Consider the following 17,519-nt stretch of genomic DNA (forward strand, 5'->3'; position numbering starts at 1 on the left):
TCCCAACAAACTCCTGCAAAAATAGAGTAAATATTTAAGCAAAACTACAAAATAACATGATGATCATTTTATACTTTTGGAGTTAAAAATAGTCTTTTTATTATAAATTAACCTATTAGTATATTTTGTGAGATCATATTAACATATGAGTGTTTAAGTTAACTTTTCAAATCTTGTTTAATGGGAAAATGTCAAACTTCTGTATACTAAAATGGTACGAGATTTTATAATTGTCTTTTGATGTGTTACTTAGTTTTGATTAGCATAACTTTATACTAATAATGCTTATTATACTAATTATTATTATCATATATATAATATTATACTAATTATATGCATATTATAATGCATATTTTTTGTTGTGAGATTGCATAATAAGTTGACATTTATATAGAACTTTAAAATTTGCAAAACATCATTACGTTAACTGTTATGTGAAGTTGGTACTATAGGTGGTATTATCTCTGTTTTACAGATGAGGAAACATTCTCAGGTTAAATGACTTATCGAATTCATGCAACTGTTAAGTGTTGGAAGTAAAATTTGAATTCATATCTTCAGACTCCCAAGTCCAGCACTCCATATACTATTTTGCTAACAGTCAAATAAATAAATTATGGGGTAGCTAGGTGTCTCAGTGAAAAGAGCGATGCCACCCCTGGAGTCAGGAAGATTTATCTTCCTGAGTTCAAATCTGGCCTCAGACACTTATTAGCAATGTGACCTTTAGCAAGTCACTTACCCTTGTTTGCCTCAATTCCTCAGTCTGTAAAATGAATTGTAGAAGGAAATGGCAAATAACTAGTATCTTTGCCAAGAAAACCCCAGATGGGGTCACGAAGAGTTGGATGTAACTGAAATGACTCAGCGATGTCAACAAAATAAATTGAGAAAGTTACGTGCTGCTTAAATAACTTAATATAAATGTAAGAAGATAGTGTATCAAGAGAGTTAGGTATTGTAGGGAAGTGGAAGAAAAGTCTCACTTATATATTAGAAAATGGCTAAAGGAAGTGTAATTAAAATAATCTTATGATGAGAAAGATGCTTTTTTAATTAAATAGTTATAGTTATAAAATTATTGCAAAACTTTATTTTGCTCTTTTTCCTTTGTTGGTAGATAACTCGAGCATCATGTGAAAATGTTTTGGCTATTATTTCTCTTGCTATTGGGGGAGTCACTGAAGGTAAGTATTTTTCATAGATTAATCTGATGAGTGAGATGTTTGATTTTACCTTTTTTTACTTCTTTCTCCCCATCTTTTCTAATCATGCCCATTCTTCAAAGCCTATCTCAAATGCCACATGTATGATTCTAGCAATACTGATCTACACTGATCTCTCTCCAGTTCCTGACCTCCATTGTACTCCATGCTACATTGATACTTAATCATGTTTATCTTAACCAATTTTTAAATTGTCGCATATATATAATTCTTGCCTCCTTAAGTAAAATATAAGCGTTACAGTAGTAAAATTGGTGACACATGTAATTTTTGCATCCCCTATAATTTCTAGAGTGTTATTTAGGCACATAATAAATTCTTATCAATCACTGTCCAGATCCTTCTTTTGTCATCCTCTGACCTCCAGGTTGAGTATAATACATGTTTCATAGTTTTACTTTCTATCCCAAACACCACTCTCCTTAGTCCCTCAAGTATTCCTGCAGATGAACCTTTGATGCCTTAGTTTCTTAGTTTATCTACTTATAAAAGCCTCAAACTGCTATTTCTAGTCTACCTCATCTGCCCACAGGGTAACTCATACCTGTGTATCTAAACCTAAACTTCCACTTCTAGTGTCTTGAACACCTACAGTCCCTTTTCTCCCTTTCCTAGTGGCTCACTCTTTAACAGGATCTTTGTCTTCACCACAACCAATTTTTCCATTAGTTTTTTGCTACTTTTCTGGTCTCACTTTCCTCCTTTCAGTCTTGAACATAAAATTCTCTAGTATTCCAGTGGGTCTGGGTTCTCATCAGATGTGGGCATTTCCTTCAGTGATGCAGATCAGAAACCATGCATGCCTGCCCACCCTGTACAGTTCTTATCTGTAGCCTCTTATAAATCCACAAATTGGGGAGGATTCAGTTGATGGTAGGGAATCTTACTGATATGCTTAGGGGTCTTTGTCTCTTGGCAATATGTGGGTTGTCTCAGTTATCTTTTTTTTTTGGTCATATATGTCTCCAACTTTGTTCCTTACACTACTTTTGAGAAATTCTTCATTTGTAAAAATGTGGCATCCTGCTCATGCTCACTCACTCTGTATATCTCCATTTCCCTTTGGGTGACCCTCCACTTCAGTTCTTCCAAGACTACTGTTATGTGATTCACAATCATACAGCATCATCAGAAAAATAGCACCATTAAAAAGATGGGCCTTTGTTTCTGAGAGAAACTCGAGGTGATTAAAAAACAATTCAATCCCTATTCTTCCTCTTCTACATTTCTGAGTCCAGTTCATTGTCCATTTGCATTGCATCTCCAAAATATGCGTTATGAAGGATGTGCCCTATGAATTGTCCATCCAGCTACATATCAGAGTTTGGACGATATTCAGTCAATTATTTATTGAGTACCTACTATGTGCCAGGCACTTTGCTAAGTGCTAGGGATTGGGGGAAAAAGGTAAATGTCTCCTTTTTTGAGGAATTCACAATCTAATGGAAGAAGCAACATGCAAATAACTGAACAGTGAATAATCAGTAGAAGGAATTAAAAGAGATTGGGAAAGACTTCCTGTAGAAGGTGGGATTTTGACTGGGACTTGAATAAAACTAGGAGGCAGAGATGAGGAAGGGAGGACATTCCATGTATGAGGACCAGCTAGTAAAAATTCCTGGAATTGGGTGATGGAGGAGTATCTTATTTGAGGAACAGCAAGGAGCCCAGTGTCACTGGATCACAGAGTACTATGTGTACCGAGAGGGGCAGGGAGGGAGACAGCATAAGGGTAAGGTGTAAATAGACTGGAGAGGGCTTTAAATGCCAAACAGAGGGTTTTATATTTGGTCGTAGAGGTGATAGGGAGCCACTAAAGTTTATTGAGGTGAAAGTAATGGCACGGTCAAACTTATGCTTTAGAAAGATCACTTTGACTGCCTAGTGGAAAATCTACTGGAATGGGGAGAGACTTACGGCAGACAAGTGTGAGGTGATGAGGAGTTGTATCTGGGTGGAGGTAGTGTCAGAGGAGAGATGGGGGCATATGTGGGGGATGTTATGAAGGTAAAATTGACACATCTGGGCAACAGATTGAATATGGGTAGTGAGAGTTTGGAGTTGAGGATGACGCCTGGGTGTGAGCCTGGGTGACTGAGAGGATGGCTGTACCCTTGACAGTAAATAGAAAAGTCTGATGGAAGGAGAGCTTGGAGGAAAAGATAATTGAGTTCAGTTTTAGACATTCTGAAAAGCAGAGCTAGTATGGCAGAGGAAAGACTGGAAGTTGCCTGACTCCCCAGTTCCCCTGAAACGACTATATTCCACCTCAAAACAAATTCTGGAGTGACAGACCCAAAAAAGAATGGGGTGAACCAATTTTCCAACCCAAGATAATGTAGAAGGACTACAGGAAAGGTCTGTCTCATTTAAGTAAAAGGGGAGAACCCCCACCCACAGCACAGGCAGTATCCAGTCAAGCCAGTGGGAGGCCCCTAGCTTCAGCAGAGATCAGCAGCCAAGGCTCCCATAGCCCCAGGTCAGCATACCAACTGTGTTCCAGCCCTCTTTTCCTTGCACAGCAGACAAGCTACCAGCCCTGGAGGCCCTGATGCAGCAAGTCAAACCCAGTTTCCCCTCCACCCCAGGAGTAGAGCTCAACTTTAGAAAACAAGAAATACACTGGAAATTGAGCAAAAAGAACCCCTAACCACAGAAAGCTACTATGGCTACAGGGAAGATCAAAACATAGACTCAAAAGAGGATAATAATATAAAAACACATGCAAAGCCTCAAAGAGAAACATGAATTGATTTTAGACCCGAAAAAAATCCTTGAAGGAGCTCAAAAAGAATTTTAAAAATCAAATTATCAAGGTAGAAGAAAAAGTGTAAATGTTGATTTTAAGGTATCTACAGAATGTCCAGTACAAGATATCGAATAGGCAGCTGGAAGTGTGAGACTAAAAGTCAGTTGAGAGGCTAGGGCTAGACAAATAGATTTGAGAAACATCTACATAGAAATGGTAATTTGAATCCTTGGGAGCTGATGAGATCATCAGGTAAAGCAGTAAAGAGAATTGGGCCTAGGACAGAACCTGGGGGAAGACTCACATTTAGTAGGTGTGACCTGGATATGATCCAGAAAAGGAGATCTAGGAGCAATGGTTATAGATAAGTAGGAGGAAAATCAGGAGAGAGTATCCCAGAAATCTAGAGAAAAGAGAACACTAAGGAGAGGAAGGTGCTTGAACAGTGTCAGCAAGGGTGAGGAAACTGAGAAAAAGCTATGAGATTTGGCAAGAAATCTTTGGAGGAGAGCAATTGTAGTTAAAAGATGAGGTTAGAAGCCAGTCAGTTGAAAAGAGCGTGAGAAGGTGAGGCATCCATTGTAGGTGGCCTTGAAGTTTTCCCAAAAGGAGAGAAATGGGATGATAGCAGGGATAGGAGGATCAAGTAAAGGCTTTTGGAGGATTTGGGGAGACATGGACATGTTTGTAGACAAACAGGGAGAGGTTGAAGATAAGTAAGAGAGATGGAATGAGATCACTTGTACATCTTAGAAGGATAAATCTGGATGAGGAAGAGGCGACAAAACACCTGAGTGATGTGAGATGAAGAGAAGAGGAAAAAAGGGAGCTCTTGGTGAATGTCTTCAATTTTTTTTTTAGTAAATATGAGGCAAGATTCTCAGTTTAGCATATAGGAGCCGTGAGAATTTTTAGGAAGAAAGAAAAAGTTTGGAAGAGCTGTTATGGTGAGTTTGAGAGTGAGTTAATTAGGAAAGCATAAAAGGATTGCCTAACATCAGTGAGAGCCCCGTTGAGATTATATAACAAATTTGGCATCACTGGGTGGCAAAGTATTTAGAGCACTAGACTTGGATCAGGAAAACTTGAGTTCTAATTCTTCTTACTCTTCCTAGCTTGTGACCCTGGGCAGTAAACTCTCTTGAGCTTCCATTGCTCATCTGTAAAATGGGGATAATAATAATAGCATGTACCTTTTAGGATTATTATGAAGGTCAACTGAGATAAGTGCTTTGCCAACCCTTACGTAACTATGTAAGTGTGATGATAATGATGATGTTGTTCTTGCTCAAATAAAACTCCAAATCTTGATACTCAGAACTTCTTTTTATTCTGACTTCAGCTTGTATTTCCCAGCCTAATTTTTCATATTTTTCCCCTTCAGTTTTGGAACTAGGATAAAACAAACTGTCCTTTTTCCTGGAAAGATTATGTCAATCCAATACCATATAATCCCACTCACTGTTACTATTGTCTTTCAGAACCAAAGTACCCCTTCCTAGTCACTTTTCTCCCAATAGGATTTTCTCCCTCCTTAGAATTGAAGCTCCTTGAGGATAGAGACCAGTTTTTGCTTTTGTTTTTGTAACTCAAGAATTTAGGTTCCCAACTTATGTGTCCTACCACACCCTTAAAAAAATGATTGGGGGAAGAGAGGGGCAGGAAGAATATATTTTCTTTTTAACTGTTTAATGGTTTTTTGAAATTTTCATCATTTCAAAAAAATATGTAAAATATATATTTTAAGTAACACATCTTAAATTTAATAATTCATTGTAACTTTGCAGGGGGTTTTCACGTATTCCTGCACATGCGTGCTGGACTCCCCAATGACATGCAACATGCTCACCTGCCTAACACTTGCTTATTAAGATCTTTAAGTTGGACTTGACCACTGATCAGTTATAACTTGTATTTTGTGTGTTTATTTGGAAAATAATGTAATCACTACAACTTTAATTCGGTTGTACAACAGGTGAAACATTTTCGAATGGCTTTTCAAATTTTTCTTCTCTTCTTTCCTTAATGCTTCCACCATTCACTTACTTTTATTCACTGAGCATTCCTCCTCACCTCCGCCTTGCACCCAGGGCACCTTCCACCCCTCTAGATCATTCCAGCTGCCCCCAGGAAGGGTTATCAACTACTCTGGGAACCTTTGGGAGATACCTTGAACTATACTTAGTGCTTAGTAAGGGAATTGAGACTGTTGAATGTCTTGTTAATTGATATTAATTGACTTGTTAATTGATAAGTACAGAAAACTCCCAAATGAAGAAATATCCTTCTAACAATGCAGATTGGTACTTTCTTTACAACTTTCTAGTATTAGAGAGTAGCCTAAAGAATTAATAGATTAAATGACTTTGCCAAGGTCACACATGTGAGAAGGTGGGATTCGAACCTAGATCTTCCCAGCTTCAGGGCCTGCTCTTATCCTTGACACTGTGCTGCAGTTCTTTTTTTTTTCTTTCTTTTTATTTGTATTCTGAACACTTGGTACACATATAAAAGTTTAATAAAGGTTTTTCCATTCATTCACACAATCTATTTTTGTCAAACTTGAATACTTTTATTCTCCAACAACATTCTATCCCTAGCCTCTATGAATTTATTAAGCTGTTCTACATTCTTGAAATGTACTTCTTTATCATCTGTCTTTAAAAATCCTTTTCTTTTTTCAGACCATAAATCAGGTGTCACTTCCTATGTGAAACTCCCTGATTCTCTTCCCCACTTGCCAAAAGTTGTTTCTTCCTCCTTAGATTTTCCTAGAGGCCTTTGCCTAGATCTCTCCTTTGTGACTCTAGTAACTAACCTTGTATTGTATCTATCTGTGTACCTGTATCCATTCCAATTAAATGTAAGTGCTTTGAGGATTAGAACTGTATGTATCATTTTTATCTTTTATGTCCCTGGCACTTAGAATGGTGCTTTGTATGTTGTAGGCCCTTGATTAATGTTTATGGAATAGTAGTCATTCAGTAACCTATTTTTGAATTGAATTAAACATCTCTCACAGCACATTTAATTTGTATTCTTGTTTTAATTGGTTAAACATGTGTTCATTGAAGAATTGAAGTATTTGTAGGGTAAGGTGGTACTTAATGATAGCAGTAAACTAAATTTGTGATGTGAAATGTAGTCAGTATTTCCCGTTTTTTAATAATACTGAGTTTAGGTATGTATGTTTATGAATTCGTGTTTTTATTAAGAAATATTTATTACCTATTCAGATGTTATTGGACTTCCTGTAGGTCCCAGCTAAAATCCCACCTTTTGCAAGAAACCTTTTCAGATCCCCTCTTAATACTAGTGCCTTCCCTCTAAAATGACCTCCAGTTTATCCTGTCTGTATCTTTTTTGTATACAATTGTTCACACGTCGTCTTTTCGCATTAGATTGTGAGTTTCTATAGAGCTGGGACTGTTACTTGGCACATAGTAGCACTTAAATGCTTCTTGGTTTGATTTGACAACTGCAAGCACCAAGTCCAATTTATGTCATACAGTTAGTAAAGAACAATAATAAGTAAATGCTTATTTTAGTATTCATGTGGCCTTTGTGGGGAGAAAGACCTATTAATTTTTTTTATTTGCAAAATTCTACCAAGTCAGCTCTTATAATTAATTTCTTCAATTTGTCAGGGCTTGAGAAAAAAATTTTATAGTGGAGGGTTGTGTCAAATTTAGTTGTAATTTAAAGGCAAAAATGTTTTCCTTGGGGAAAAAAATAATACTTGTATAACATTTTTCAGAGTTCTTTACAATAATGTTTAATTTTTTGATAGTTTTACATATACATGTTAAATTAATACATTTCTTCTTTTGATTCTTATAGCACCATCAATTTGCAATTAATTCATTAATTATATAATATCACTTATTGCTTTCTTCTTGTTCCCTAACTGATTCTGGCATATTGAATTTTCTTCCCAGCTAGATTGTAAGCTCTTCAAGAGTAGGGACACCAGGTCTTAGACATTTTCTCTTTCTTCTCACACTACCTTGTAATAACTCACATTTATATAGATAGCTAATAAGTGCTGGATCTGGAACAGGAATCCAGATCTCCTAACTCTAAGTCTGTCATTCTGATAGATAGTAAAAGGTAACAGCAATTCATATTTACATAGATTCACAACATCTTTGTTTGGTAGATAGTGTAAATGTTATCAGAGAAGCATGGCTTAGTGTATAGAGAGGGAATCAGCCTAGGAATCAGGAAAACCTGTGTACAAGTCCTACCTCTAATGCATGGGCTCTGGGATCCTTAGCATGTCATTTTTCTTCTAAATTTCAGGGCAGTACCAGTGTGTATTGGTAGAAGCAGTTTACTTACAGGTCCAATTCAAAATATCGTGTGTGTGTGTGTGTGTGTGTATACACATGGCATCCATGCATGGACATGTGTGTATCCATTTTGTGAGTAGATACAAATTGATCTCCATTTTACAGATGAATTGAGATTAAATGGTTTGCTACAGAGCTATACAAGTAGTAAGTGGTGGACCCTGGGACTTGAAATTGGACTCAAGTTTGAATTCCTATGTATATAGAACTAGTATGATTTTGGGCGGGGGAAAGTTTTCTTATTAAATAATGTTTATTCATCAAGGGTTTTTTAATGTCATTGACTTTAAAAGAATAGCATCATGAGAGAGAGAGGTACAGAAAGAGGAGATAGAATGAGAATACCGTTAAGTGCTAGGGATACAGGTATGTTCTTGTGTTTCCAAGACAGTCTCTTTTCTCAAGGAACTTGCGTTCAAATGGGGGAAGGGAACAGATAAAGTGGGAATGGAAGAGAGAGATGGCTGAGAAGTGGCATGAAATCTGATCTTCATTATTCTTTTCTTCAATTGAAATAAATCTCCCTGTGCTCCTTTTAAAGAGTATTTTGTCTGCTTTTTTAAAAATTCTGCATTATTCTTCATAGATTATGTAAACTTGCAATTCTCTAAGCTTTCTAACTGAAATATGCCCCCTCTTAAAGGTATTTGTACAGCATCTACACCTTTTGTACTATTGGGAGATGTTTTGGATTGTCTTCCTTTGGATCAATGTGACACAGTCTTCACCTTTGTGGAGAAAAATGTTGCCACTTGGAAATCAGTAAGTTTGTTTCTCTTTTTTGTTAACACTGTTTTTCCTCTTATTTATCTTTCTGGAAATTCTCCATTATTATAATAGTATGTCATGTAATTCTCCCTATAACTCTAGTTTGAGACAAAAGATCACATGTTTGATAGTGGTGGAAAGGATTATCCCTGTGTAAATTGTATTGGGTGTCCTGAGATGACTTGCATATTACTCTTAGATTCCTAGAGAGTCAGGTGAGAATCATGCCTGGAGAAAGCTGAAATAGGAAATTTGATCATGCAAAAGCAATTAAATGAAGCATCTGTTAAGTATCAGTTATTCCTCTCACTTGTATTTCTGAAATTAAGTTTTTGGTAATTGAAGAGCAAGCTTAGTTTGTTACTAGATTTCCTACTTTTGCTACATTTGTGGAAGACTACTTTAGAGGTAATGGAACCGGCTGCAAGTTCCATCATGTAATAAGAAGTTTTTTTATTTACAGAATATATTCTATTCTGCTGGAAAAAACTATTTGTTGCGCATGTGCAATGGTAAGTAAAAACATTTAAAAGTAGAAATGTTATTTTTTTTATGATTGCATTTAGATTTGTGGTAATTAATATAAGAAACAAAAATATTAGCATTTACACTGTGAAAATTTGGCTAGTGACATGCAAAATATGTTATAGTTTTATTTCTGACACTAGAACACTAGATTTGGAAATTGAGTTTGCATCTTATTTCCATGCTACCTCAGTCTTTCTGAGCTATTAAATGGGGGTAATAATGCCTACTTCATGATGTTGTTTTGAATCATACATTTAAATCACCATATAAAATACCAGCTTTTACTAGTATTATTTTACAATTTCTTGTTTGTTAACAATATTTTTGACAGCCTTAAGATTTCGGAAGATTTAGAGTAATTCCCCTAGGGTAGTTATTGTCAGATGTTTTTAATTCATGGGAAAAGTGTTCCACAGACCATTTATTCCAGTTCTATTTTTTTTTTTCTTTTTGGAGGGCAATTGGGGTTAAGTAACTTGCCCAAGGTCACACAGCTAGTGTGTGTGTGTGTGTGTGTGTGTGTGTTAAGTGTCTGAGGTTGGATCTGAACTCAGGTCCTCCTGACTCCAGGGCCAGCACTCTACTCACTGCACCACCTAGCCGCCCCTATTTACTCCAGTTCTTACTCCTGTAATAAACAGAAACAGAAAAAGGGAAATAACTTTGAGAACAGAGGCTATATCTTATAATATCTATATCATAATGTATTACATATTTTTTAAGTAAATGTTGAAATTAATGAGATGACATTGATTACTAATAAATTATCTTAAAGGTAATATCCATGGTATTTTAGATAAGCATAAATAGTTGGACCTTAAAGACTATACTTGGAAAACTGATACTTATGGAAGAATATCTTTGACCATGTAGTTAAGGCACTTGGGTATGGTTATAATAAAGACAAGATCCTCCTTTCTTTCTGTTTTGCCTTCATCTCTATATATTGTTTTAGATCTCCTTAGAAGATTATCAAAATCCCAGAATACAGTGTTCTGTGGAAGAATTCAGCTTTTCTTGGCCAGACTTTTTCCTTTGTCAGAGAAATCAGGTGAGAGTTTACAAATTAGAAAAAGAACATACATCTGACTTTTGTATGGTTGTTAAATGGATTGTTGTCTACCATTCCTGGTAATGGAATCTTGACAAAGATATTAAAGTTGTCATAATTATGTAATTTCATACAAGGCATAGTAGAAAATGATTGCTTTCTATTCTTCTACTGGTAGATAAAGCCTATAGAAAAATATCTTTTATTCCTAAAGTAAAACTGTTAGCTCTTTTGTTGAAATTTTTAGTTAATATCTTTCATTTTAATTGAACCTTACTTTCCAAAATATTTTCACATCCATTATCTTATATCTTCACAATCTCTGTGACTTTTGATTTTTTCTCCACTCCTTTTTTTTTTTTTTAAAGAAATAGATGAGGCATCTGAATAGTCAGTCTCTAAGCTTTGGGGTTTATATTCGTGGATCCTGAACCAAATTTTCAAATGTGGTTTCCATCATTCTCCATTGGCTTCATCAAGAACAAAAGTATATGTTAATTAGTTTAGAGTCTCTTATTACATTTTTTTTTTTTAAAGCAATCGGGGTTAAGTAACTTGCTCAAGGTTACACGGCCAGTTATTTCTGGGTGTGGTGCTGAGTGTCTGAGCTCGGATTTGATCCCCAGGTCATCCCGACACTGGAGCCGGTGCTCTTACTCGCTGAGCCACCTGGCCGCCCCTATTACATTCTTTATAAAATATCTCTACTCACTCCTTCTTTGCCAAGGATGTTGTATAAGCCATAGTAGTCTTCATCATAGTCTTTATGAGATCATAAGTATTGTACAGATAAGGAAGCTGAGACTGAGTGCAGTTAAGTGACGTGCCTAGGGCCATGGAATTAGAATCTCAAGCAAGGTTTGGACTTGGGTCATCTTGATTACAGTCCTAGCGCTCCATCCAGGGAGCTGTCCAGTGTATCTGCTTCTTTGTGCTTACCCTGAGCACTTCAAGAAAAGGTGACCTACCTTTGGCTGTGTAATGAACTCCCTTCTGGCAGTTCCTTTATTCATTTCTTTAAGGAATGCTTGTGAGCTGTCCAAACACACAGCTATGAACCTCTGCATCTTCATGACCTGAAGCCTACAGAGAACTAGGGATAAGATCAGGTCAACCAGCGTATACAAAGAACATTTGTACTTGAAACTGAAAGAACACCAAAAAGAGGTGAAGTTAAAACAAATAGGTCAACATTTATATAATGAGCTATTGTCACAGTTATAGTAGAACCCCTGCTCTTCGACTATATTCCCTTCCTTATTCAGTATGTTATTTTAAGAAATGATAGAGACCCTTCAATAGATGGATTAAGGAAGTACAATTGAACCTTCATACAGAAGAAATCTGTGCTTATAGGGTAATACCATTTTAAAGGCTTATGGGTATCTGTTCTCAAGATATTTCAGAGGAGGGGAAAACTCAAAAGAGTTTTAAGAAATAATCAGAGATGGTATTTAGCAAAAAAAAAGAAGAAAAACACTTAGAAACTGATAGCCACTAGTCTTATCTAAACCCTTCCTTATTGGCCTAAAATCATTTTGAGAATAATCTACATAGACATTGAAGGCATCCTCAATGAAAATGTGAGAAGAAATAACTTAATTCACTAGGTCAAGGGTGACACACCTTTTTAAAAAAGCAACTTTTAAAAAAATTATATCTTATTTTTATTGCTCACTTTTATTTTTATGTCATATACATTTTTTAATGTAACCCTCCTCCCTCTTCTGCCCATCAAGCCATCCCTTATAATAACAAAGTTTAGGGCAGCTAGGTGGGATAGAGCATAGGCCCTGGAGTCAGGAGGACCAGTGTTCAAATCCAGCCTCCAAAACTTAACTAGCTGTGCGACCCTGGGCAAGTCACTTAACCTTACCTCCAAAAAAAAAAAAAGTGGAAAAAATAATGAAGTTTTTTTTAAAGAGGTAAAAGGGCAGATTAACAGAATACATGAACCGTATATGACAGCATATACAATATTCTACATAATTTCCCATCTGTACCTTTTTTTAAAAAAGAAAACTACATCTTGTAGTAATAAAACTATCTGAGATACAGAGAATAAGATACGACTTTGTTGATTTCAAGAAAACATTTTAATTAGAACAAAATACAACCTTAAATGTTTTCTTCAAACAAGATGTTCTTGTACATACATCATAACCATTCAAAATCCAATGATAAACTTGTCTATAGAGATAACTTTCTTCAACAGTCTGTTGAATGTTGACATAAAATAAACTATTGAACAGGTAGATAAACGTTCACTCAAAGTATTCCCTAACGTTGTGGAAGATTTTCTTTGTAAGGTTCAGGAAAAGACTTTACCCCTAATAGAAGGGCCCGCCAGATACTCTTCTTTCCTTATATGTTAATTGTACTCAACTATGAAGACACATAAGTAAAATACACATGAATATGAAAAATTAAGCCATACATAATAAAAGAACATCAGTGAAAAGATGAAAATAATGGCATGCAGCTGCATAGGTAACCTGTTAAATTAATCTATCAGTATGGATAAGGTCTGTAAATGAATTTCTCAGACTATTGACTAGAATATAGTTCTGGAATGCTACATCTAATTCAGAAAGGATGGTAGTAAGAGGGCCAGGAAGAAATCACAGAGATACTCTAAAGAAACTCTAGGAACCAGGAAGATGGGAATAAGATGGTGATACAACATAGTGGAAGGCATTTGGGTAAAGATAACAGCAGCTGAAACACAAGTAATATTATAAACAAAAGAATACTGAACTAAAATAAAACTACTAAAACTAAATAAAAAATAATAATAAATCATATTGTCAGAGGAAGTAGATTTTTAGCTACTTGGCCTGGCCTGCCAGCATAGTACGTAATTAGTAGGAAACAAATTAAACAGAGAGCTGTTGGAACACTCTCGATATTTCTGACAAAAGCAGAGCTGCTGCTGATTTCTTAATTAAATGATACCTTCATCTTTTAAAAGATGGAGGTACCAATGAGAGTAGGTGGTTTTTGACATCATGGAAAACTTGGTGGAAAATTATTACTAAACTATTTCAGAATTTGTAATAGAAAAGAAGAAGAAACCCAGATGTGGTCTGACGTGGTCTAAATAGGTTTCAGAATAGGTTTGGGTTCAAAATAGTTCACAATAGGTTTCAAAATATAAGTAGGATTCTTTGGACAAATCTACGGGGAAACCAGTCCAAGAGGAATGGGAAGTTCTCAAGAAATACATTCTGAAGACACAAGATCAGTTCTGATGAGGAGTGAAAGGGCAGATTATTTATAGATGATAATATAGCTACAACTCATGGACCAACTTAAATTTTTAACACATGTGTATTTTTAAAATGTAAGTTAAATAGAGGCAAGTTATAAAGGATGAATACAAAAGCAAGACATGGTTGTCTTTTAAGAATGTTGACAAAAATTCCAAACTTCATGTTGGTGAAGGCAAAGAAGGTAAGGATTAGCTAAATTAAGGAAAAGAGAAGGCTCAAAGAAAGGATAAGCTGCTGATGGAACAAATAAAGCTAAAGGGAAGAGGGTTGTTTATCTTAGAGAAAAGAGAGATAAAACTGGTGATGGAGGAGTCTGGAATAATAATAAACAAGAAAGCATGTCTCCTTAACTCTTAATTTTGCTTCTATTTTCTGTCAAGAAGAAGGGTATTTGTACTGGAAAAGACAACAGAATTGGCTTATAGGGAACTCCTTGCCAAATATAATAGAAAGATAGTAAGAGAGACCATAGATGTTCATAGTAAGTTCAGGTCATCAGATACAGATGACCTATAGCCTAAAATAGTAAAAGAACTGGTAGATGTGATTACTAATCCACTTACTGTCAATGATCTTTGAAAAGTCTTAGAAGGGCATGCATTCTGCTTTTCAAAGAAAAGAAGATAACAGATTCTGCAATTTGTAGTCCAGCAAAATTGACTTCAGTTTCTGACCAGAAAGGATTCATTTGTGAATATTTTAAAAGGGAAGTGGTAATTGGAAAGAACTAGCATTTCTTCTTCAAGTATAGGTTATCCTAAACTAACCTCCTTTCTTTTTTTTGCATGTTACTAGCTCATTGGAATGTTGTAGATTCAGTATATAAAGAACATTTGACAAATTCTCCATAATTTTCTTAAAGGATAGACTTGGAAGAACTAGGTTATAGTTGGATGACTACACTGAAAAAGTAATCATTAATAGTTTAGTGTCTCTAGTGAAGTGCCCTAGGGATTTATACTTGAGCCTGTGCTATTAAATATTTTTATCATTAACTTGGATAAAGGCATAGATTAGTTATCAGATTTGCAAATAATATGAATTGCCATAGCTAACATTGCTGAATAGCAGAGTTGAGATCTAAAAACATCTGGACAGTCAAAAATGTTGAATCAAAACTCATAAGATGAAATACTTTTGTTTTTTGTCCGGACCTATGATTTCATCTACATAGGGACCTCCTGGTATGGAAACTCAATTCTACCAATACAGATGACCAGCTGTTCTATAACCTAAAGTCTTAGATGATTGAGGGATTTGAAAAGTTAAGTGATTTGCTTATGATTACTTAACTAGAATGTGTCAGAGGCAGGAACTGAACCAAGTTATTCCTGGTTCCAAATTCAACTTTCTGTCCACCTGCTGCCTCATCTAGATAAAATTTAAAGAAATAAATATAAAGTCTTATACTCATATTCATAAAATCATATCTGCAAGTACAAGATGATTAGGTAGTTCATCTAAAGATTTGAGAGGGTTTAGTAGATTGCAAATTCAGAGGTAACAGAGCAATATGACAGCATGACAATCTAATATGATCTTTGGCTGCATTACAAGAAGCAATATTCATGACTAAGGAAGTGATTGTTCCTCTTTAGTCTGTTCAGGTAGACCATATCTGAATTATTGTATTTAGATCTAGGTGTAGCAGCAAGCACCCCAAGCGTCCTCAGGGTTTGCTGCCAATACAGGTTCTTGGATCTGCTTTGATAAAGGAAAGCAACTCAAAATGGGTTAACAAGCTTACTTTAATCAAACATATCGTTTACCTCGTTCAGGGGAAAAAGGTCAGCACCCCGAACTTCAAAGTATACAGGCAGAATTATCAAGACAGAAACAGATCAAGTAGACAGATTTCCAAACTGTCCAACCATTACATCCATACCAAATCAACATCTGGGTTTCAACATCTGGGTTTTTCAAAGCCAGGGGGCTCTGGACAATGGCTTTCCAGAATCCAGATCAAATCACAGAACACTTCTCAAAGTGAGCCCCAAAACAAAGCTTACACATCAGGGCTTATATAGCCTTCTCCTGGCTCAGAGAATGTAACAACCTTATTGACTCACTGGCCAATCAAGAAGTATCTACTGAAAAACAAGCCTCCCAGGCTCCAGGTGCACTTTAGCCTAGGGGCAGGGAAGATCTTACAAATTTACATTCCCATTACACTAGGCACTACATTTTAAGAACAATTCTGATGAGCTGGAGAGTGAGCAGGATGATGAAAGTGTCCTTGAGACCATGCCATATAAAGATCAGGTAAAGAAACTGATAGGTTTAGCCTGTTTTTAAAAAAAGATGTATTGGGAGTTATAATAGTTGTCTTTGAGTGTTTAAGAGTTTATTATGCCAAAGAAGAATTTGAATTTGTTTTACTTGGCCCAGTGGGCAACATTAGGAATAAGTGGAAATTTCAGAAATTCAACATAAGTAAAAGTTTCGTAACAGTTCGAGTAGAATAAACTGTGTTGGAAGATAGTAAGATTCTCCCATGAAAAGTCTTCAGTCAAGGGCATGAGGGCTCAGTTGTTGACTGTGTTATTTTAAGAAGAAATTCTTTGTTAGACAAAGGCTGGACTAGATGCCTTCTGAGGTGCCTTTCCAATTTGTTCTTTGGTACCGCTCCCCCTTCCCCCCAAATGACTTAAAAGTGGGCGGGTGGGGAGCCTGGTATGTTGGGTAAATCTTCTGTGCAGGATTTAACAAAAAACTTGGACAAGAATCACACAAGATGATAAGATAATTGTGGCCAGGTAAGCTCCATTACACTGGGTACAAATCACGGATTCATCAAAATACCAAGTATCTTAAAATGGAGCCAGGTATTATCTGCAAGAGAGGCATTATTGTTTTTATTTTTTCCTTTGAGAGAAGTATAAAGTGAAAGCAGGGTTTAAACATGGCGACTATAAATATGCCAGCATAGTTCTGAATTGCAAAATATAACAGACTCTCCATATAGAAGATAGGAGTAAAACATTTATTGTGAGACCAGAATGCCAAATCCCAACACCAGAAAGCCAAATCCATCAGAGCAACAAGAAATCTATACACAGTAACACTGCAGAGGGCAACACCATCCCAAAGCCTTCCCCTCAGGTCTTCCCACAAACACTCAGAATCCTAAATGTCTGCTTACCTGTGTCCTCTCTCTCCCTGTACCCTAACCAACTCATTTCCTGCTCCACCCATTCAGCACACTCCTCCTACCACAGGCTTCATGTGATTATATTCAGCCCATTAAGGAGCAGGGAAGATCTTCAAATTACCATTACAGCCATTCTCTGACCTTTCCTACTTGTTTGCAGTCCATTTCCATTATATTTCAAAGATACCGTGTTTCCCTGATAATAAGACACTGTCTTATTAATTTTTTTGGAAAGAAAAACACCAGAGGGCTTATTTTCAGGGGAGGGCTTATGTTGTCCTGCCTCAGCTCTCCTCCGCGGCACTGCTCTCAATGGCACCAGCAAGCAAATCACTGGGGAAGAACAGGATGATGCTTTCACTGCTGCAGCTCTGATTGGATGCAGCTCGGAGCACGGCGTGCGTTTCACCGGGGGGGGGGGG

The 17,519-nt window shown here is 36.3% G+C and overlaps 1 protein-coding gene across 4 annotated transcripts in view; it reads left to right on the plus strand.

The window, feature by feature from the left end:
• The window catches only part of THOC1 (THO complex subunit 1), a 70,593-nt gene that overhangs the window by 19,751 nt on the left and 33,323 nt on the right, over nucleotides 1-17,519 (plus strand). For 3 of the 4 annotated variants that reach the window (XM_069099740.1, XM_069099741.1, XM_069099743.1), the window contains exons 4-7: nucleotides 1,121-1,187; nucleotides 8,971-9,089; nucleotides 9,559-9,607; nucleotides 10,579-10,674. In XM_069099740.1, the coding sequence (XP_068955841.1) occupies nucleotides 1,121-1,187; nucleotides 8,971-9,089; nucleotides 9,559-9,607; nucleotides 10,579-10,674 (331 nt within the window). The remainder of the gene's footprint in view (nucleotides 1-1,120; nucleotides 1,188-8,970; nucleotides 9,090-9,558; nucleotides 9,608-10,578; nucleotides 10,675-17,519) is intronic. The other variant, XM_069099742.1, reaches the window with a different exon arrangement.

Source organism: Petaurus breviceps, unplaced genomic scaffold (assembly GCF_028583685.1).
Source record: "Petaurus breviceps papuanus isolate PSGF00001 unplaced genomic scaffold, PetGlider_PUasm1.0 38, whole genome shotgun sequence".
Classification (NCBI taxonomy): Eukaryota; Metazoa; Chordata; class Mammalia; order Diprotodontia; family Petauridae; genus Petaurus; species Petaurus breviceps.